Consider the following 23,815-nt stretch of genomic DNA (forward strand, 5'->3'; position numbering starts at 1 on the left):
GCACCAGAGAGTGGGAAGCAAGAGGCCATTGAAAAAACAGTGACAAGGCCGAGATCTAGCCCTTGATAGTACTCAAGGCCAGCTTCATTTCTAATCCCATTTGCAGGAAATCAAGGATCCTACCTATGACATACTTCCTGGGGTACCAACCCCTGGGTCCACACCAAGAAACATATGCCTTCCAGACTATATAGTAAATGTCTGTAAGCCAGCTTCCTGGCATTAATCAAAGTAGACACTACCGAAGGAGATAACCCATGATCCTTTAGAATGTGGATTTCACTAGCCAAACCGTTAAATTTAGCGTCCGTAAGTCATAATGGCAGACTCCTACCACCATCTTTATGATCTCGGCAAACCACGATCTTCTGGGCCACGCTGGGGCCACCAGATTCACCTCCTTTCGTTCCAGCTTGATCCTGCAGAGAAGACGTGGAAGTAGCAGAACTGGAGGGAACTGGAGTGAAAACTGATTCCATGGGAAGACTAATGCATCTGTTCTGCATGCTAGCGGATCCCTCATTCTCGACACAAAGTTGTCGACTTTGTTGTTGAATCTGGACACAAGCAGGTCCACGTCCGGAATACCCCATCTCTGACATATCGCTAGGAAGATGTCGGGGTGAAGAGACTGGAAATAATTGTTGGCGACTCAAGTAGTCCGCCTGACAATTTTCTATCCCTGGAATGAAAATTGCCAAGGAATGTTGTGTTCTACCAAAGCTAGAACACGATTCGCCTCTTTTTGGGCTGCACGACTTCTCGTGCCCCCTTGGTGATTGATGTAAGCCAAAGCCGTGGCATTGTCGGACTGAATCCTGATAGGACAATCCCGTAGTATTACTGTCCAAGATTCTAGGGCCAGACGTACTGCCCGAATCTCCAAAATGTTGATGGGCAAGGTCCTTTCTGACTTGGACCATCTCCCCTGGACAGAATCTTCTTCCAGGACTGCTCCTCAGCCTAGAAGGCTGGCATCTGTTGTCACCACTTTCCAGGATGCTGGCAGAAAGGATTTCCCCTTTTGGAGGTTGCTAGATATCAACTACCAATTTAGGCTCTGACGTACGTTGGGAGACAAGCGTATTGGAAAATCCATTGCCTGAATCTTTTTGTTCCAGACCGACAGGATGGTGTTTTGTAGCAGTCTTGAGTGAAAACTGCGCGTAAGGGACTGCCTCGAAGGAGGCCACCATTTTCCCTAACAATCTCATGCACAGCCGAATGGAAGGATTTTTCTTTACTTTGACAAGTTGAATTAGTCCTATAATGGAACTGATTCTTGTCTGGGGTAAGAATACCTTCTTCTGTACGGTATCTATGACCAGCCCCAAATACTGTAATCTCCTTGATGGTTTTAAGGAGGATTTTTCTAGGTTGAGTATCCAACCCATAGATTCCAGGTAGTTTACAGCTGTGATCAGTCTCTGGTTTAGACCTGAGACTGAATGATCTATTAAAAGTAGATAGTCTAAATAGGCTAGGATGGTTATGCCTTGAGCCCTTAATCTGGCTAAATGAGGCGCCAGAATCTTTGAGAACACCCATGGTGCTGTGGCTAGACCGAATGGCAGGGCCACAAACTGAAAATGATGATTTTCTATTTCGAAGAGCAGAAATTTCTGGTGAGCGGGAAATATTGGCACATGGAGATATACATCTTTGATATCGATTGAAGCCAAAAAACTCCCCTCCTTGCAGGATGGAAACAACTGATCGGATTGACTCCATGTGAAAGAATCGGATGTTTTCATAAGAATGGGTCTTACCTCTCCGTTTGGTTTTGGAACCCTGAAAAGGTTTGAATAAAAACCTGTGCCCTGTTCCACTAAGGGAACCTCTGATATCACCAACTGGGATAATAGATGATCCAGAGCTAGAAAGACTTATTTTTCTCTGGATCCCTGGGAACATTTGATCTTAGAAAACGAGGAGACAGAAACTCTCGAAACTCTAGTTTGCAACCTAGAGAAAGACACCACCATCTGTCTTGACATTGTTCCTGCCAGATCTTTGAAAATTGCAGGAGCCTTCCCCCCACCCGAGCGAGCGGGGGCGCCCCTTCATAAGGAGGCTTTAGCATTCTGCTTTCTGGGCTTTCTGCCCCAAGATCTCTTTTAAACCCTGGTGCTGCCCTTGTAGTCTTCCCCTTGAACCTGACAGTTGAGGCCATTGAGACTGCCTAGAGGCTGTTGCCCCTGAGACAGGTGAGGAAGCACGCTTAACCACTTCCCGACTGGCGCACACCGATGTACGTCGGCAGAATGGCACGGGCAGGCAAATGGGCGTACCTGTACGTCCCTTTAAATTTGCCGCCCTGCCATCGCGAGCGCGCCGCCGGTCGGGACCCCCGTGAGTCCGGTCACGCGTCCCGCGGACTCAATCGCCACGGGCATACCCGCGATCGTCTCACGGGGCCGCTGAACTAGGAGATGCCGTTGTAAACCGCATCTCCCTGTTCTGCCTAGCAACAAGCGACGCTGATCTCTGCTCCATGTGATTGGAGCAGAGATCAGTGTTCACTAAAAGAAAGCCCAGCCCCCAACAGTTAGTAACACGCCCCTAGGAACACTTAACCCCTACACTGACACCCACTGGTTAACCCCTTCACTGCCAGTGTCATTTACACAGGAATCACTGCATTTGTATAGCAGTGATTGCTGTATAAATGACAATGATCCCAAAAATGTGTCAAAAATGTCCGATGTGTCTGCCATAATGTCGCAGTCACAATAAAAAAAAAAAAAAAAAAAAATCGCTGATCGCCGCCATTACTAGTAATAGAAAAAAATAATAATTAAAAATGCCATAAAACTATCCCCTATATTGTAAATTCTATAACTTTTGCGCAAACCAATCAATAATCGCTTATTGCGATTTTTTTTTTTTTACCAAAAATATGTAGAAGAATACGTATCGGCCTAAACTGAGGGCAAAAAATTTTTTTTATATCTTTTTGGGGGATATTTATTATAACAAAGTAAAAAATAATGCGTTTTTTTTCAAAATTGTCGCTCTATTTTTGTTTATAGCGCAAAAAATAAAAACCGCAGGGGTGATTAAATACCACCAAAAGAAAGCTCTATTTGTGGGAAAAAAAGGACGTCAATTTTGTTTGGGAGCCACGCCACACGAGCCTGCAATTGTCAGTTAAAGCGACACAGTGCCGAATCGCAAAAAGTGGTCTGGTCTTAAGCCAGCAAAATGGTCCGGGGCTGAAGTGGTTAAAGGAGAAATGTTTGAACTTCTTCTTTACTGGTAAAAGAGAGCTTTTCCCATTAGAGATGCTTTGGATGTATTTATCCAGATCGTCTCCAAATAGCTGTTCACCATGAAGGGGGAACTGGCCAAGAGTTTTTTACACGGTGCTTCGGCTGACCAATTTTTCAGCCACAGAACTCTGCGCGAATGCACTAGTCCAAGCGTAAGTCGTGAGGCTTGAATGATAGAATCTTTCATAGCATCTACTGTGAAAACATAGTGCGTCTGATACACTAGCCCATTGCAGGGCCTGCTGATCAGGCAGAATCTTAAGTATCTCCACAAACTGTTCCTTAATGGACTGAGATACACCAATTGCTGCAAGAACCGGCTGCGCTACTGAACTTGCTAAAGACATATTGCCTTTGGAAAGAAGTTCCAACTTTTTATCTGTTGGATCCTTTAACATTAGCGCATTATTCACCGGACATGTGAGACTTTTCTTCACTGAGACAATTTCAGTATCCATTGCTGGAACTCCCATTTCTTATAGAAATCCTCTTCCATAGGATAAAATGTGGAGAATTTCTTAGGAGGATAATATTGTTTATCCGGATGTTCTCATTCAGAATACATAAACTTTTTTAGCCATAAATGAATGGGAAAAGCATCCCCAGATGGGGGAGGTTTTAATGATCCCAAACCAGAGGTGGGTTCATCAAGAGCCTGCATTTCTCTCAGAGGAGGATGACATTCTTTTGGAAATGGACTTAGTTTATTGTGAAACCACTGACCCTTTTAGAACCCTTTAGAGGAATTTCTGGTCCCTTTTCCACTCATAGCCTGAAGCACAAAAGCAGAGGCACTACCAAAAAGAATGTACACTGCTAGGTTATAGTCCAGCGCTATAAGCTGCTATTAATAGAACTAGTCCCCCCTTTACTTACCAGTGGACTGCTTGTTGTGGCCGGAGGAGAGGAGAGAAGGCTTCTAACACAGCGCTGTTTCCAGCATCGGGCGATGAGTGCTCAATACAGCCCCCAGTGGCGACACATAGGCATGACAACATTATAACTTAAAAGGAGAAATTCATAAGAAAATCTCCACTTGCCTTTCCTCGCTGCAGGGTTATCTGAGATAAACCCAATCTTTACCCTTCACGGTGGGCTCCGAAATCTTCAGGAACGGGGGAATCTAGAGGTTACCCACAATCCTGGACCTGCAACAGCACCCTGCCAATAAAAACTTTATGGCCTTACTACCAGAAAGTACTGGATCCCAGGGTCCAGCTCTCTAAAAAGAGAAGGATTTGCAAGCAAAACCTAATTTCTTCGGACACGAGGCCCGGGTACCATTTCTTTGGCCCATGAAAGGACACTCTGAACGGATCCGGTCAGCATGGCTAGCCCCAGCAAGGATTGCTTCCTGTGGAGCTTCAGCACAGCACATCTTTACTCGTGACCAACACCTTAGACACTGGCAAAAAAACTGAGGACTCCTAGTAGTGGGAGGGGTTATATAGGGAGTACACTTCTTGCCTTAGGACGTGCCAGTGTCCATCACCTATTAGTGGCCCTATAACCCACATAGTAACTACTATGGCTCTGTGTCCCCTGATGCATAAAAAGAAAAAGAGACCTGCACTATTTTTGGCAATGCAGTGTACAATAACGGACAGTAGTGCATTACTGTGCTCTCCAATGCATAGGTCCTGCATTGCTTTAGTGTGTTGGGTTAGGTGTGTTGGCATGCAGCAGCAAAGTGTGTTCAGTCCTGAATTTTCATAGTGGGGGACACAGACTGCAATAAAAACCTCATAAAGGCTCAATGCCTTTGTCACACATACACACCAGTCAGCTTGGGGTACCAACTACACCTGATTTACTATTATCATTGTGGGTTGTTTTATATTAGTCATCTGCTGAATTTACTTTATTAGAACTTTGTTAATAGTTATTACTTAATATTCACTTTATCACTTGAGTATTTACTGTGTTTGGTGGACTGGTGGGTTTTTACATTATTTTACATCAAAAAATTTATTGAAAAATTGTAAATAGACAGTTTATTTTAGGTATTGCATATATTTACATATATGCAGGGTTTCTGAACTAGTACATGTACATATTAGCAGCTTAGCACTATTTCTTCTATACATTATTTCTGTTGATGTGGGAACACATTGTGGGTGCGTGGGTGTTTATTTTAAGTGTATTTACATCCTGTGGCAGCGTGTGAGATTTTTTTTTTTTTTCCTTTTTAGTTACAACTGATGTCTAAAAAAACAAAATAAAATATACATAAAAGAGGGCACAGAAGTGGTTTCTAATTTTAGAAAAACTACAATTTTTGTGAGTAGGAAAAAAAAAAGCATGGTATGATCACAAATCAAATTTTTCCATATGGCTCCTGATTGTTAGCGGCACCTAAAAAGTTGAAGTTTATCTAAAATACTCAGCCGTTGCTCATTTTGCATGACAAAGATTATATATAAAATATATATATATATAAATACACACACACACAATACGAGATGTATAGATATATAGAGAGAGATCTAGAGATATAGATCTCTCTCATAAAATATATATATAATTTTATAGAATTCTATATTTATATTAAAAATTCATTATGGGAGACATCATTGTCAAGTCATCTTCTAGACATGTGCATGACAAAAAAAAAGTTTTAGTTTCGTTTTGAATGGATTGATAATCTAGTTATTTAGTTTAGTTCCATTCAGTTGATTCGTTCAATTCGTATTCAGAATTTTCGAATTTTCTTTGAATTTACAGATTTTTTTCAATTTACTTTCGCATTGGTAGAAACGAAAATGTTATATCGTTTTCAACTTGAATGCAGCAAAGTGAACAAACAAAAGAAAAATCTTCATAAAATGATTACAATGACTCTTTAAATCACCATTGGCTTAACAAAAACAGCATTCATTTCAAAATGGTAGTCTAATAACACAGCAATATGTGTAGTTAGAATTCGTCTGGAGTTCAATGTAAAAATTAAATTTGAATTTCTGAAATTTTGATGAATTTCGTTACGTTATTCAGAGCATTCGGTAAAATTTGTTTATATTGTAATTTGGATATATCTGAATAACGGAAAAAAATCTGAATATTAATTCGGAACGAACTGCACATGTCTACCATCTTCCCAATTCTTACTTCCTTACTGAGCAAAGCCAGAAAAATTCTGGATATCCTGGTCCTAAACCAATGGATTAGGGTGACAGCCTTTCAACCACCCAACAGCATTTCCTGGAACCAAGGTGGTTAAAAATCATTGATTTAAAAAAAAAAAAATAATAGATTCATTTTTTATCAAATTTATTAAAATGCTTTTGGAGTAATAATCTAAAGATGGTTTTCTATTTAGGATACGTTAATAATTTTGTTTGTTCAGCATGAAATGGAGCTTGGTTATCTAGTATGAGGCTGTATATTCTGAAATATTTACTTTATTGGTAAACGCATTTAATGAATCCAAGCTCTGCACCTGAGATAACATGCACTGCATTGATGCATTCACACAATTGCACAGTAACCATGAGATAAACCAAAGTTCAGGAATATTCCTTTATCCCACGGTTTTGCAAATCTATGTACACTACAAACTGTATGAATTGGTTCTGATATCGCTGTTTTACTAATTTGACAGGTTATTATTGTAAATAGAATCTTTAAAATTTACAAACAAAATGAAGGTTTCCTAACTACCAGCAAGAATGAGTTTACATTAAAAAGCACTCGTTCTTTCAGATCCATCATGGCAGCACCTGTTAGCGGGCATCCACTCACCTGCTGCTGCCACGTCCCTCACCTTGTTGTGTCACTGCCGCATTACCAGCCGTCCCGTTAAAGTGAATGAGACTGTCGGTGAGTCAACAGTGGGTCAGAGGAGGAGTCCGTTACAGGACAGAAATGACAGTTGCTCTTTAAAAATTACGATTTAAAATCAGCCTTTTTTACTAGTGATTTGAATTGCGTTGATTTAAATCAGATCCACCCTGCCTGGAACCGAGAGACAACACTGAAATAATTCACTTAAAATAATGGAGTCTGGGCCTGAGAAATGAACAGTTTAATCGCCCCCTCCCCGTTCAGTGGTATCGGTCATTCACATCAGAAATTCATACATTGTACAGACAATATACAGATGTCACAATCCAGTGTGAGAATTTCCCCCATTGATGCTACAATTGCCCCCCAACGAGCAGATCATCAACCTGCAAAATGGGGGGAAAAAAAAGTGCGGCGACGGGATGGCGTTTATTGGTGGCCAACCAAGAAGCAGCTGAGCCATGCAACACCAAATGTCTGCTCTCCGTCTGCTTCCTGCTCACTCGAATCAAAAGCTGACCACACAAATGTTACCGTCTGATTGTACAATCCACAATTTTATTCTATAAAAAAAAAAAAAACACAGAAACTGGGGGAAAAAATGTTCTACCGTCACTTAATTATTTTTTTTCCCCTTTCTGTAAAAAAACAAAAAAACAAACAAACAAGCAATAAATTACACAACAATGTCATTCTTTTTTCTTATTTTTGTCTATTTTATGGTTTGTCAAAAAAAAAAAAAAGGAAAAAGCAAATGCATGATTACATACTGCTGCTTTAAATTACCGGTATATTACACAAAAAAGAAGTAAAGGCACAAACACTTGGCAAAGGGACAAGGTAATAAATTATATCAAATTTTTAGCAAATGCCATCTGAGCAAAAATATGGCTAATTTCTCTGATGTTTTAGTGAAAGCTAAAATCACTTTAGCCGACATCACTGCACTCATCCCTCCTTACAATCTCTCTCACATTTTGATAACCAGGATATTTTTTCTTTATTGTACCACCATGCAATCTATATTTAGCAGATCATACAATCAGATTGTATAGTGTGTGCGTTCGTCTTAACACTGGCAATACATGGGACAATTTTTTTGGCATGGGAGTACCACAAGTCAACAAATTCCAATAGTAACCAAAGAAAGTTTAGGGACCAAAAATAACTGTCTGCAATAAAATTTGTGAATAGTCTTTTTTTTTTTTTGCATTGCTAATTTCAGTCATTTTTGCCCCACTATAAAGTTTGTTTACCAGCCAATTCTCTTCTTTACATTTGCCAGGATGGGTGGCACATACAATTCAAAACACAATAATAATTTTATGTGAATTCATCCAATTTACACAAATTGTCCATGTTATGATCATATTGTTCAGTTATGATCTTTTTAACGTTTTTGAATGGTTTGGCAAAAAAATAAATAAATCAGAAACCCATGTATTGATGTTCACAGTACAATTTAAAGGGGTGCTCCACCAAAAGACAACTACAGGTTATTGGTTTGTCGGAAATATAGCATTTGACTGGTCAGTCCCAAATGTAAGGCCGGGCATACACACGATAACAATAGTTATAATAATTGAATCAACAAAAGAATGTTTATCTTTTGATACCTGGTTGCACTGAGTGGGTGGGTCACGCTAAACTATAAAGCCCCCCCCCCCATCCAAAAAAAAAGAAAATGGTCAAGTTATTATTCCTAATTAAAAAGATCATTTTGATAGATCCTTTATCAGTATGTATGGACAGTATTGTGGTATCGAAGATGATTTATAGAGTCTGCGCAACAACAACAAAAGTTGGCGTGGTCTGTTGGAATGGGGGAGGAGTGCTGCCACTCAAGATAGACCTGACAATTTTGGAGAAGACAGAGAGAAAAGCAAAAAAAAAGTAAAGGAATGTAGACAGAAAATAAAATATGCGCGGGAGGTGCACACAAGCCAATACATGTATTACCTGTCAGTGGAGCTCCCCTTTAATGATTGCACCAGCTGCCAAATAATAGCCACATTATTATCGCCCTAAAAGCGCAGTCACCTAGGCGAACCATAGAGGTGACATACTTAAGGTCCGCCTCCACTCTGCATGGGGGTGACAAGTGGTTTTTAAATGTTTTCAGACCTTACATGAAACAAAAAAAAAAAATTGCCTGCAAAAGTTTTTTTTTGGTTTGATTGTCACTTCTTAAATAAACTTTTTTTTTTCTTTCATTCTCTTCACAACGTAAATATAAATATCTCTATGTAGCATAATACTGTGATACAGTGCAATCATAGAAGTCACAAGCTATAGAGCATCGCCGGCTGCAGCGAAACTACAAGGCCCAGCAAGCCAAGATCTGCAGAGTGCTTTTCATCCATTGGGGGATGCTAACATACATATAACATGTGCAAAATCATCCTGACCTATAACAAAGGCTAACGTCACAAATGGCAGAATTGCTATTCCTGGTCATGGAGGATTTCAAACCCCTCCAATAAGTGTTTTTCTAGCATCCCTCTGTGCTTTCCAGCAATGCCTTTATATAATTAGGTGAAGAGGTTTGTTTCTATTGCCCTCTGTATGTGGTTCTTTTCTGGACAATGTAATCACCCTCTGCCGGAGGATAGAAAGACTTGGCTAAAAAAAGCGCAGACTGAGATACAGAGGACGTAATAGATACAACAAAAGAGGTTACAATATGTTTGTCATCATATTTAACATACTGTTACAATAAAATATCCTGTTGTAATGCACAGGGTTCCAGTTAAATATGTAAATAGGCACCTCCACCCAAAATTGATCAGGTGGAGCAGAGGTTAGTCCCCAATTGAGTGACCACCTCCAAACTGTGGCTTTTGAGGCTACCTCCAGTTGTCATTTGCTCCTCCTTCTGCTGCTAGGTATCTACTAGAGGGCGCAAAGAACTAACGCATCACCTGCCCTGTAATGGATAACTCGTAGAAATACATGGGAAGGCCAGGAGCCATGGCAAGAGACCCTCCTGCACTGGGTTCAACACAGCAATAAAGACCCTTCTGGGAATCCCAAGCTTGTCTCATGCCAAACACAAAATAGAAATTAACATTAGATGGGGTTACCCACAACTGTTACTATGTTAAGGTGCAACTACCTGAGTTTTTTCATTGTAGATAAATGCAGGTAAATGCAATGACACACAGAAAAGAATATCATAGAAGTTTTGGCCAATTAATGGTGAAACACCCAGTGAAATTGTCACCACATCCCAAGGTAATTTGTTAAAAATGCGGAAGAAAAGGGGATTTTAATGGTGCAATAGATTTAAGTAATGAGAGAAAATTGCAACCATAGTATAGAAAAGGCTTTTTTATTATTTAATTTTTTTTTTAATAAGCTCAAAGTTAAAAAACACACGTGAACATGTAAACCATGGCCGTAGTAAACAAAGGGCAGTAATTCATGAAAATGGTAGTCACGACAAGCAGGTTAAATTGAGAATAAGGATTGCACATTAGCCAGACATGTTTCGCTGTATTGCTTCTTCAGGGAATGTGCAAACAAAGACAATGATGTCACAGAAAAGTGTGTGTGTGTGTGTGTGTGTGTGTGTGTGTGTGTATGTATGTGTGTATATATATTTATTTATTAGAATTTAAAAACACAAAAGAGTTTTTTAGTAAACAGAAGACCTAATTACAATATATAAGAAATATATATACAGATATAACATACGCTGGACATTACAAAGAAAAGAAGCCCGTTGGCTATATATATATATATATATATATTCTTCTATAGATCTTAGATCTTCTGTTTACTAAAAAATGTTTTTTGTTTTATTTATAATATTTATATATATATATAAATATATTATATAGTTTTCTGTGACATCGTCTTTGTTTGCACATCCCCTGAAGAAGCAATACAGCGAAAAATGTCGGGCTAATTATTCTCAATTTAACCTGCTTGTCGTGACCACTATTTTCATGAATTACTGCTTTTTGTTTACTACGGCCATTGTTTACATGTTCACATGTGTTTTTTTAACTTTGAGCTTATTAAAAAATTGTTAAATAATAATAAAATCCTTTTCTATACTATGGTTGCAATTTTCTCTCATCATTACTTAAATCTATTGCACCGTTAAAATCCCTTTTTCTTCCTCATTTATAACAGACAGGACTAGTTCTCTGTGTGTCATGTTCAGACCTTCTGGGTGGCCCTGCATGTCTCTGTGCTTCTCTGCTCTGTCCCATTGTGCACTTCACATAAAGTAAAAAAAAAAAAAAAAAAAAGAGGAGGAGCTGTGTGATGCAATAAAATACTAGTGCACAGAACTACCTGCGCACTAAATGGACAAGTGTGAAGGGGCCCTTAGTATTGTTACAATGTAACAGTGATGGAATTCAGGGTGGTGTAGATCCAGCAACAGTACAGCAGAGAATATTGATGGAGAGCTGCCTTTTGAATATGCAAAAATAAATATAAGGAGAACAAAAAGTGGTGGTCCTGATTCAGGAGGAAGGGGGGCTATGATATCCATGGAGATGTGGGCTCACATCTCTGAGCTTGTTATGTAAACGGCTAATCACTGTGGACAATCACTGGCCAGACATTTTCCCTGTGACCCATCATCCAGATCTACGTCATCCTGAATATCACCAATTTCATGACAGCATGCTCATAAAACAACAGTACGTAGGAGCACCGGTACTCCATGCTTTTCGGCCAATGAAGATTAATTCTCAGTAGCTGCTAAATAATTATAATACATCTATCTGTACCGCATGGCCCGAGTGATCAGACAGTGAATAACTACAATATTCACCCAAAACAGATATTTGGCCGTATCTAGTAAAACAATGCCAACACAGTAAGTGACCCATAGTAGCCAATCAGAAGTCAGTTTAATGGCTGAGCATTAGAAGAATTTTTCTGATTTGTTCTTTTAAGCTAAATGCATTTTCGAGGTTCAATTTGGTTTAAACCCAAAACACCGCTCATGGGTTTCGTGTATAGGCTGCACTGGGAAGCACTGCAATTTCCAGGATATTGTAAAAAAAACTGCTGAAGGGCTTCTGTGCCTCTTGCCAACCAGACTGAAGTGGTTTGCTAGTAAAAGCTGGAGACCAAAAAGCTGGACCTGCAGATTGTTTTTATACAAAAGTCCTGTGATGTGGAAGTGTTTTGGACTGCATAGTTAGATTGCAATGTATATATGTAATGTATGGGGTTTTATCAACTGCCTATGGTGCTATAAACCAACTTAAAGGTTAACTCCAATGAAAAGGGATACGCCAGTGCTGTGTGGCTGCTGGTAAGCTAAATAGCCCCCCAACTTCTAAAAACTGGGGGATTCCAATGACAGAAGCTACCCACCACAATGCCACAAGTTCTAGTTCTGCCCAAATAACACAAGCATTAAACAGCCTAATAAGGGTGTCACCCTCTCAGAAATGTGAGTGTGGCTGTAAGACGTCTTCAGTCCTGTGGGAGGGGCAGAGATACAGTTGTAAAAAAGTGATATCCTCTGTATGGGAAGGTCAGAGACCGCTGTTAGGGGTGACTCTTGCTGTATGGCCTTGGAAGAGAGATAGCTGTTAAAGGGTGGCACCATCAGAATGGCCTTTGGAAGGTACACAGCCATGAAAGGGGGACACCTTTAATGTGGCCTTTAGGAGGGGCCGAGACACAGCTATGAGAAGGGGACATGTTAAACATGGCCTTGTGGGAGTGGAAGACAAAACTATGAGAGGCTGTCACCAACAGTATGTGGGCAGGTGGAGTTTTATGCTGCCCCAGCCGGGAGGGTTGGCGTTTAAATGTTTCCCGGTTCTTGAGGCTTTCTTGGGTCTGACCCACTGATCATGTGCTTTATAAAAAAGGGACAGGGGTCCAATCCAGAGAGTGGAAGGAGAGTTGGGGAGATGTTACCGTTCCTGGAGTCCATCCACACACCCTACTGCAGAGGCCAGAGCACCCATGGATAAAGAGCCTCTACAGCGTACGGGAGCTCGAAGATCTGAAAAAACACCCAAGGACCCCAGATCTGGAGCTCTGCCATAATAGGCTCCAGTTTGGCCTTGGAGGAAGGGTAAAGAGCATAATTCCCAACTTTTTGAGATGGGAATGAGGGACACCCATCAGCAAAAGAATGCAGGCATAGGACACCCCTGGCCATGCCCCCTTAAAGGAGAATTGATAAAAAAAAGATTATTAGTTAAACCCACTAGTGCAGGGATATGCAGTTAGCAGACCTCCCGCTGTTGCAGAACTACAAGTCCCATGAGGCATAGCAAGACTGACAGCCACAAGCATGACACCCAGAAGCATGATGGGACTTGTAGTTTTGCAACAGCTGGAGGTCCGCTAATTGCATATCCCTGCACTAGTGCTTTTTTTACCATTACTATTCCTTTATATTGGCTTTTGGAATTTACAAATGCAGCCATTTAGAAATCAGATGAAAGGTTTTGTGCTGGAAAACACTTTTTGATAGATAAAAAGTGCATTTTATATACAACTATATAGATCAGACCACAATGAGGGACATTTCTCCAAATCAGGGACAGTTCCTCAAAATCAGAGAACATGAACGTGAAAGAGACATCAGTTAGAGGGCGGTGCTGCCAATATGGCCTTGTGGGAGTGACAATGACATGTTCAGTATGGCCCTGGGGGAGCGGCAGTGACATCTTGAGTATGGCCCTGCGGGAGGGGCAGAGACAGTTGTGAGGGTGGAGGGTGATGCCTGCAGTATGGCCTTGGAGGAAGGGTAGAGAGATAGGTGTTAAAGAGGGTGACAGCGTCAGTATGGCCTTGTGGGAGGGGCAGTGCCAAAGCTGTGAGAAAGTGACATCTTCCAAATTGCCATGTGGGAAGGTCTGAGGCAAAAAGTACTATGAGAAACCTTACCAACAGAGTCTCAGAAACACATAAAAAGCTGCTTGGTAATTCAAACCCACTCTGTAACCTGATGGACTGGGAGGTACCTGATGGAGCCTTGGGGGGAAGGACAGCACTCAGAATGTACATTACCAGTGCCATGATGTTCTCTTGTACTACACGTTAGGAGGCAGGGTAGTGGCCCCGAGTCTTTAGCACAGCAGATCTCAGTGTGTTGTCACTTCCACACAGCCCAGCAGAGGAGGGTAGAGTAAGGACTAAATTGATCTGACTCCATTTGATTGCAGTTGCCCAATATTCAGGAAAAAAAATGAATATAACAAGAGACATCACTCTAAAACAAAGTACTGACACACTGGGTGAATGAGACCAACGAATATGGAATGAAACATGCACCAACCAATAGAGGAAACCTTAGCTGAAATACAGGGCTATTGTTGACCTCTTATGGAAAATTCCAGTTCCCTGCCATGTTGATCCTCTGACTTTTTACATCACTGACCAGGCACATGCAGCAATCAAGGACCTCAATGTTCTTAGTCACTACCAATTCCAGAGGATCAGCACTGTAAGCAGGAGATGTCAGCTACTGACTGACTCCCATTTGCGGTGGATCATGGCGCTTGGAACAATATGGAAAAACCAATGCCTAGTGAGACCCGACCATCAGTAATAAATATTGATAAATTATTATCCAGGAAGACTAAAGCTTAATTTCAGCTCAATGCTAGGATGCCCCCTGCGGACAGGACTAAAGCTACATACACACTGACCTGAAGACGGCGAGGATAAAGTCGCCGCTAGCGGAATCCTGCGCTATAAGGCTTCCAACTCTGCAGAAGACATTGGTTTACTATACAGGTATATCATTTTGAACCGGTAAATATAGATCCTCAACAAAAATAGCTAGTCTTCACATACAGATATATATATATATATATATATAGAGAGAGAGAGATATATCTATATACATAGGCAAAACATAGACTACATTGGTATAGGCGGGGCAGCCGTGCGGCACCTTGCCGCCTCTTTGCATCCAGAGGCGAAAACGTTCTACAGTTTGGATCGGAGGAACAGTTTGGTCCATGAACTGGAGATCACTCCTGCAGTAAAGTCTCTCTCCAGTTAAATCCACCGGTGGGTCCATGAGTGAGCGGGAGAATGGGGGGGTCCGTCAGCTGCCACAGGCTCGACTCCCCCAGCTCTTCACAACAGCAGAAACCCAAATATGGAATCTGAAAATGAACATAGGATACAGATGAGAACCTCACCAATGGCTGGGAAGCAAGTATAAAATATATGATGCACGCCAAAGAACCCTGGTGTAATAACAATTTATGAATAGGGTCTTCATACCCATCTAACCCAGGACTAGTATAAACAGGCCCCTAAGCCTCAGAGGGGCCATTGTGCAGTCGCACAGTCTGCTCATAAGTTATGTCTGCACCCTGGTGCTTGCACATGTATTCGCACCCCAGGGTCCCTGATAAGGCAGTACAGCCAGCCCTCCTGTACCGGGCCCAGGTCCCATCAGTTCAAAAGGGGGGTCCTAGGCACCTGCTGAGCACCAGTGACAGCTGTACTGCCTTATTGACAACTCTGGGGCTCCCCTTACAGCTCTGCCGGCTTCTCCTCCTTTTTATTCCTCCAGCTGCACCGCAGGGAGATTGGTATCTGTGTCCTCACCCCCCTGCTGCCTAGGCCTACCTGTGTGCCCCTTTCCCTTCCTGCCAGCTTCCCTCCTCTCCCACCGCAGCTGCTGAGGGCAGACAGGGGGATGATTCAGGATGGAGGGCGAGGAGCGCGTGGTAAATATGTGCCGTTTACCAGCCCCTTCCTTTCCTGAATGAACACAGTGAGCAATTGGCACTGATCACTCACTGTGTCCATTCAAAAAAAATGTGACAGGGGAGCCCTGTCAGGTAAGCTGTACGGAGCCCCCTGAATTTTAACAGCAGCCCTGTCGCTCCCCCTCCTTGGACTCTACCGCATTCTGTAGCATTACAGTCCTTCGGAATATTAAAGTGTTACTAAACCCACAACAGTAAAATCAGTCTGTATATGCAGTAAAGCATGCTTGTTACACTCACTGTGGAAATTAAGGAGTTAATCCTCTGCATTGTGTAAAATGGCTGTTTTATCCTGTATGCACAGATTCTCCCCCTGCCTGTACTGTCTATCTGGGCAAAGCCAGCTAACACAGGCAGAGTAGACAACCTGCACATGCTCAGTTGTGTCTTTTATGCAGGAGAGAACAGTTTCTTGTACTCAGAGCTAGCCAGGTCACATGAGATTGACATCACACATGTGGGCGTGTATATAGGCTGAAGTGAAAATCTCCTCCTTTCTGAACTCTCAGCACTGGAGAAACTGTACAGTTTATCATGTAACTGTGATATACAGATCATCCAAAAAGGTATTATAGCGGCAGCATTTTAACCACTTCCCTACCCGTCCATTGTCATATAACATCCGCAGATGGGATCTCCCATCCTGGGCGGGTGTCATATGACATCCTCGGCTTCCCCGAGCCTGCCGCATCACTGAGGAGCTGATGAGCGTGCCCTGTGGCCGCGATGTTCATCCGGCACTCGCAATCGCTCTTATTGCTTTGCACTATGCAGACAGAATGTTACTGATTTTACTGATAGCTAGGAGTGCACAGTGCTGTATTCTAGTTGTAAATCTGATTCATGATTGGGAAGCATTCGTTCACAGATTACTAAAGCGTAACAGTGACCAATGCCAGTGCAAATGTTTCCTGTGAAATTGCTATGCACAAAGGAAAAACCTTTGCAAAAGAAACATAATAATAATAATAATAATGAAAAAAAATCTAAACAAAGTAGTTACTAAAAAAAAAAAAATGAAAAAGGTTTTGACGTATTTGGCGCTATGATTTTTTTCACAAATAATAAAATCAAAAAAGTTAAAATTGTTTTAAATTTAAATATGTGTTGACTTATTTTTATATTTTCAGCAAATAATGATAATAATAATAATAATAATAATATCTAAAACATTTTTAGCCTATAAAAATGAGAATAATATAATCTAAGCAAGGTATTTACTAAAACAGTGTACCAAATAATAGCTATATACGCTTTAAGCAAAAACATTTTTAGATGGCCATATTAGTCCTGGAGTTAATATTAAGTTTGATTGACTCAAAGTGAGGCCGCAAAATTTGGTCTGGGCACCAACATGACATAAAAAAAATAAGCCAAATTTATACAACTTGCCCATTTTTTTTTTTTTAATAAGCATGAACACAATTAAAACTTCTCACAATATTGGAAAACTTGATTTTAGACACATATGGGATCCTTACTTGGCCTCACTGTACAACACAAATAAGTTAAATTCTACAGCAAAGAGGTAAGAAAAATAAAAAGGCAGGACCACAGTGACCAATCTGGTCTCAGCTGCTAGCACTAAGGAAATGTGCTTACTACAGGCAACACAGACAGTTCACATTCAGATGTATTCTTATTTATTTACCTTTCTGACAACCTGTACAAAATCCTTGGAGTTTTGCGGGGTGAGACCCTGTAACTGGCGGGTGCAGGCTTCTAGGGATGAGGCATGCGCTACTATCAGGATGTTATTTCCTGGCGGAAGGAGGGAAGAAGCCGTGACACACACATCTCTCAGCAGACAGAAAATTAACAGGCAATTCATTACGAATCAGGAAAATTAAATCAGTTCTATACGCAACAGAATTACCCCATCCCTTTCATTTCTTAAAGAAGAACTCCACACAGCACTGCTCATATAGCATAATGGCATGTAACTTCGGAAAAACAACATTTACGTTAAATAAATAAATAGGGGGAAAAAAAAAAGTAACGTGGAAGATTTGAAGAAATGAGGATCTGTCTTTGGGGTCATTCCTCCTGCTCTTCTCTTCTTCACAGCTTGGCAGCAGGTTTCAGGAGGAAAAACTAGGAGCGTCTCTTCCTGAGCCTCATGTCGGGAAAGGTTTTTACTACATTGTACACACAGGGACTCACCTTTACCCTTACACTCGCTGAGGATGTCCTTTGTCACCTGGAAACTCCGACTCATGTATGTGTCGTATGTCTCCGATACCACCAGCTTGCTGATCGGTATGTGAGGTCTGCAGGAAAAACAGGGGGGGTAGCAATGTTTAAAGGGAAAGCCAGGCATTCAATGTTTATTGAACCTCAAATACATACCATATCTCACAATAGTGAGTACACCCCTCACATTTTTGTAAATATTTTATATCTTTTCTTGAAACACTGAAGAAATGACACTTTGCTACAATGTAAAGTAGTGAGTGTACAGCTTGTATAACAGTGTAAATTTGCTGTCCCCTCAAAATAACTCAACACACAACCATTAATGTCTAACCGCTGGCAACAAAAGTGAGTACACCCCTAAGTGAAAATGTCCAAATTGGGCCCAAAGTGTCAATATTTTGTGTGGCCACCATTATTTTCCAGCACGACCTTAACCCTCTTGGGCATGGAGTTCACCAGAGCTTCACAGGTTGCCACTGGAGTCCTCTTCCACTCCTCCATGATGACATCATGGTGCTGGTGGATATTCGAGACCTTGTGCTTCTCCACCTTCTGTTTGATGATGCCGCCCCAGATGCTCAATAGGGTTTAGGTCTGGAGACATTCTTGGCCAGTCCATCACCTTTATCCTCAGCTTCTTTAGCAAGGCAGTGGCCTTGGAGGTGCGGTCCAGGCTCTGAAGGGAGAGGATCATGCTCGGCTTCAGTATGTCACAGTACATGTTGGGATTCATGGTTCCCTCAATGAACTGTAGCTCACCAGTGCTGGCAGCATGCATGCAGCCCCAGACCATGATACTCCCACCACCATGCTTGACTGTAGGAAAGACACACTTGTCTTTGTACTCCTCACCTGGTTGCTGCCACACACGCACTTGACACCACCTGAACTAAATACATTTATCTTGGTCTCTTCAGACAAGAGGACATGGTTCCAGTAATCCATGTCCTTAGTCTGCTTGTCTTCAGCAAACTGTTTGCAGGCTTTCTTGTGCATCATCTTTAGAAGAGGCTTCCTTCTGGGAAGACAGCCATGTAGACCAATTTGATGCAGTGTGCGGCGTATGGTCTGAGTACTGACAGGCTGATCCCCCACCCCTTCAACCTCTGCAGCAATTCTGACAGCACTTAGCATTATATCCAAAGGTTGTCTTAGGGTAACAGACGTATGAGCATGTGCACTCAACTTCTTTGGTCGAGCATGGCAAGGCCTGTTCTGAGTGGAACCTGTCCTGTTAAACTGCTGTATGGTCTTGGACCCCGTGCTGCAGCTCAGTTTCAGGGTCTTGGCAATCTTCATATAGCCTAGGCCATCTTTATGTAGAGCAACAATTCTTTTTTTTCAGATCCTCAGAGAGTTGTTTGCCATGAGGTGCCATGTTGAACTTCCAGGGCCCAGTATGAGAGAGTGAGAGCGATAACACCAAATTTAACACACCTGCTCCTCATTCACACCTGAGACCTTGTAACAGTAACCAGTCACATGACACCGGGGACGAAAACTAGCTAATTAGGCTCAATTTGGACATTTTCACTTAGGGGTGTACTCACTTTTGTTGGCAGCGGTTTAGACATTAATGGCTGTGTGTTGAGTTATTTTGAGGGGGCAGCAAATTTACACTGTTATACAAGCTGTACACTCACTATTTTACATTGTAGCAAAGTGTAATTTCTTTAGTGGTGTCACATGAAAATATTTACAAAAATGTGGTTGCCGTATTCAGTTTTGTGAGATACTGTTGTGTGTATATATATATATATATATATATATATATATATATATATACACACACACACACACACACACACACACACACACACACACACACACACACATAGACACACACACAGCGGGTAAAATAAGTATTAAACAATTAAACACGTCACCATTTTTCTAGGTAAATATATTTCTAAAGGTGCTATTGACATAAAATTTTCACCACATGTCAGTAACAACCCAAGAAAGGGTAGTAGTAATGAAGGAATTCAGGAACAGACATGTTATTTTTACAGATGCAGAGATTACCTGTACGTTGTGTCCACACTTAGATTGGCAGCTGCCATTTCAGTGGGTGAGAGCCAAGCGGGCAGCGAGGTACCAGACACCCACTTTGTCCACTCAAACAAGCCCGGTTCCACCCGGATTTTTCCTTTACTCTCTTGCTTGAGGCCTGAAAAAAATTCAGAGCAGACAAAAAAAACTGTGTTATTCCACACACTGAACTGACAAATAATATAACATGACATGATATAATGACAGACCCCCACAGTGCCCCCTAGTGTTCACCACAGTGTGTTACTGGAGTTTAAGGCACCCATTGGCGACAGGTGAGAACAGCTTGATTGGCTGATGAGGAAGTAAGCAAGGACTCTTGCAGCACAGGCTTAGGACGGGGTGAACGCCGGGATCCGGGGCTGCGAATTCGGTCTCCAGGTGATGTTACCACCCTTTGTCTACAAGCATACCAAGGTGTGTTTTTATTGTGCAAAATGTGAGTGTGAATCTATGTGGATGTCAAGTTGCAATAAACCTGTTTTAAACCTTATCACACTATTGCAAGCTTCTATTGTTTTCCACATGTGTTATATATGGGGAGACTGCTGATAGTCAGGAAGAAGCAGCGGCTTTTGATCTGCACTTTAACTACTTGCCTCAGACCAATTTTCAGTTTTCAGCACTGACACACTTTGAATAATAATTGCGCAGTCATGCTACACTGTACTCACATGACATTTTTATAATTTTGTTTCCCACAAATAGAGCATTTTTTTGGTGGTATTGGATCACCTCTAGGTTTTTAATTTTTTGTTAAAAACTGAAAATTTTGAAAAAAAATATACAAAACAGTTTTATATTTTGTTATAAAATTTTGCAAACGGGTAATTTTTCGCCTTCATTGATGTACGCTGATGAGGCGGCACTGATGGGCACTAATAGGCTGCACTGATAGACTGCATTAATAGGCACTGATAAGGTGGCACTGGTGAGCACCGAGAGGTGGCACTGATAGCTGGCACTGATGGGTGGCAGTGGACAGTGATGGGCACTGGTAGGTGACACTGATAAACATTGATTGGCACCACTGGTGGGCATTGATGCATGGCACTGATATACACTGGTGGGCACTGATATGCACTGCGTGGGCACTGGCAGGCGGTACTGGTTGGCACAGATGAGGCAGCTGTGCCTCTTCGGGACCGATGTCCCTTACACAGAAGCCGGTGATTGGCTTTTTTTTCTTCTCGCGCTATCAGCGTGAGGAGAAAAAAAAACGATTACCGATCTTCTGTTTACATCACGTGATCAGCTGTCATTGGCTGACAGCGTGCAAAGGGGAGGACGTCTACTAACGGCCTCCCAGCAATGTAGGTACATGCTGTAGCCATCATTCGGCTATAGCGCAGATAAGAACAGGTTAATGAGGAGGAAGGAGTGATCCTTGTATCAGCATTTAAGCCAAAATTACCTACCACAGGGAAGAGGAAACACAGGAGGATCTTTTCAAGTTGATAATAATATTTATCACAGGCTTTTAAATAAAGCCATTAAGGCAGGGGTACCCAACCTTTTGAAGAGCGAGGGCCACTTAAGCGACTTGGTAACTGGTCACGGGCCACAATGAAAGAGCAGGCGGATGTTAGGTCCGTGCAGAGCGGGCATGGACACAGCCCACTCTACTCTATGGGTCCTCTGATCTGATCCACCCAGACAGAAGGGGATTGATCCCTTCTGTTTTTTTTTTGTTTTGTTTTTTACCGAATCAGATTGGAGGTAGGCGTATGTAAATGGACACAAATCTGTTTACATCTGCCGTTTCATAGAGGTGAAAGGAGGGTCCGATTGGGTCGGACCAATAGTGTGAAAGGAGTCTTTCACACTAATGCACCTCTGCACCTCCTCCAAGAGATCACTTCCAACCATCTCTGCATGCTTTTCAAATGCAATCAGCGATCACCATTCTCACTAAGTACACCAATTCATCAATTTTTTTTTCTACCTTACTTTCATCTTGCATAGATCGTTCATTTGAGTGTGCAGGAGCTGAGCAATCAGATAACAGCCTATGTGGAGCAGAGTTGTAGTTGAAAACAGAAGTGTGTCCTCAAAGTTTGTAAAGCTCACTATACACTATACAATCTGATTGTACAATCTCTTTTGGATCTGCCATCAACTATGTAGAGCAAAGTCCTGCCTGATTGGATAAATAGGCATGTCCTTCTATTATATAGTTTTGATAAATCTACAGAGATGGTACAATCAGATTGTATAGTATATGGCCTCCTTTATACACCTAAAATTAACTTTAGGTGGCATTCATTGTTAATGGCACCGCAAAAGCAGAAGCAAACATACATTTTGCCATGTGAAGAAACCAGTGACAAATGCAGCAAAACGCACAATAAAAAAACATGCAAAGCGGCAATACACCAAATGTCCTGGGCTACTTTGCCACATGTAGGACAGCCTATTGAAATCAAGGCAGCTTCTTCTTCTGCCCACCCCTTGGCCAGGCCCAGCTCTAGTCACTACTAGAATAGATCTGAAGGGTTCTTTATAGAATGGTTGCCTAAAACTAGTTATATGCTCTGTAAATGCTTGCTGCATCTGACGCTCTTTAGATTAGCAATAAGAAGGAGAGAATAAGACAACCAAATATTTAGGGCTGAAATCCATTGCCATGAAATAAGAGAGGCAACGTAGGACATCCACTCACCTTTCAGTATGTTGTGTGCCGTCTGTACGCAACGCAAGGATGGGGAGCAATATATGAAATCTACGGTTGTGTTAGTCTCAAGCAAGGCCTGACCTGCAAAACACAAATATTCAACGTCACCCTGACCACCTCCAATACAGCTCCTTTATGACAACTTTGCTATCATGGCTCTATTGACACCTAGGGGATTATTTACGAAAGGCAAATCCACTTTGCACTATAAGTGCAAACCACAAGTGCAAAGTGCACTTGAAATTGTACTGAAAGTGCACTTGGGAATGCAGTCACTGTAAATCTGAGGGGTAGACCTGAAATGAGGGGAAGCTCTGCTGATTTTATTATCCAATCATGTGCAAGCCAAAATGCTGTTTTTTATTTTCCTTGCATGTCCTCCTCGGATCTACAGCGACTTCACTTCCAAATGTTCTTTCAGTGCAATTTCAAGTGCACTTTGCACTTGTAGTTTGCACTTGTAGTGCAAAGTGGATTTGCCTTTAGTAAATAACCCCCCTAAAACCGTGCCAGGTCCTGCAGACTTTATACAGAACAAGGAATTTATACAGAACAAGGCAATCTACTGAATTCAAACACACAGGGGGGTTGAATTACTAAAGGTAAATAGACTGTGCACCTTGCAAGAACAGTTGCTCCAGAGCTTAGTAAATGAGCAGAAGCACTGCTGATTTCCATCATCCAATCATGTGCAAGGAAAAATGTGGTTTTCTTTATTTTCCTTGCACACAATTGGGTATTCTTTGCAAAGTGAAGCTTTACCTAATTTACTAAGCTCTGGGGCAACTGCACTTGCAGAGTACAACTGCACTTTGCAAAATGCACAGTTTATTTGCCTTTCGTAAATCAACCCCACATTATCTTCAATGGTCAGTATTTACAAATCAGTGCAATTAAGATACATAAACCCATAGACAAATCTCCTATAAAAGTATATATTTTATATCGCACACCGTAAGGCAGGATAATCCTAAATAGGGATTTCTGTTGGTACAAGCAACAAAATGTGTAAGGAGTAACAAATGCTTATTGGAAAAAAAGGTATAGGACAGGATCTAGATTCTAGAGGGTGAAAGGAAGAATTGGGGACAATACTGAGCAATGCCAGGAGGGAA

General features: G+C 41.5%; 1 protein-coding gene across 1 annotated transcript in view; it reads right to left on the reverse strand.

Annotated features, from left to right (window-relative positions):
* Positions 1 to 11,062: 11,062 nt before the first annotated feature.
* UBASH3B (ubiquitin associated and SH3 domain containing B) overlaps positions 11,063 to 23,815 on the reverse strand; it is a 140,972-nt gene continuing 128,219 nt past the window's right edge. The window contains exons 10-14 of the mRNA XM_077457763.1: positions 22,689 to 22,781; positions 20,000 to 20,144; positions 17,942 to 18,048; positions 17,430 to 17,539; positions 11,063 to 15,163 (exon numbers count right to left, since the gene is read on the reverse strand). Of these exons, the coding sequence (XP_077313889.1) occupies positions 15,026 to 15,163; positions 17,430 to 17,539; positions 17,942 to 18,048; positions 20,000 to 20,144; positions 22,689 to 22,781 (593 nt within the window). The 3' untranslated portion in view covers positions 11,063 to 15,025. The remainder of the gene's footprint in view (positions 15,164 to 17,429; positions 17,540 to 17,941; positions 18,049 to 19,999; positions 20,145 to 22,688; positions 22,782 to 23,815) is intronic.

This window comes from Lithobates pipiens, unplaced genomic scaffold (assembly GCF_037356315.1).
Source record: "Lithobates pipiens isolate NorthernLeopardFrog02 unplaced genomic scaffold, aLitPip1_a1.2 Scaffold_27, whole genome shotgun sequence".
Taxonomy (NCBI): Eukaryota; Metazoa; Chordata; class Amphibia; order Anura; family Ranidae; genus Lithobates; species Lithobates pipiens.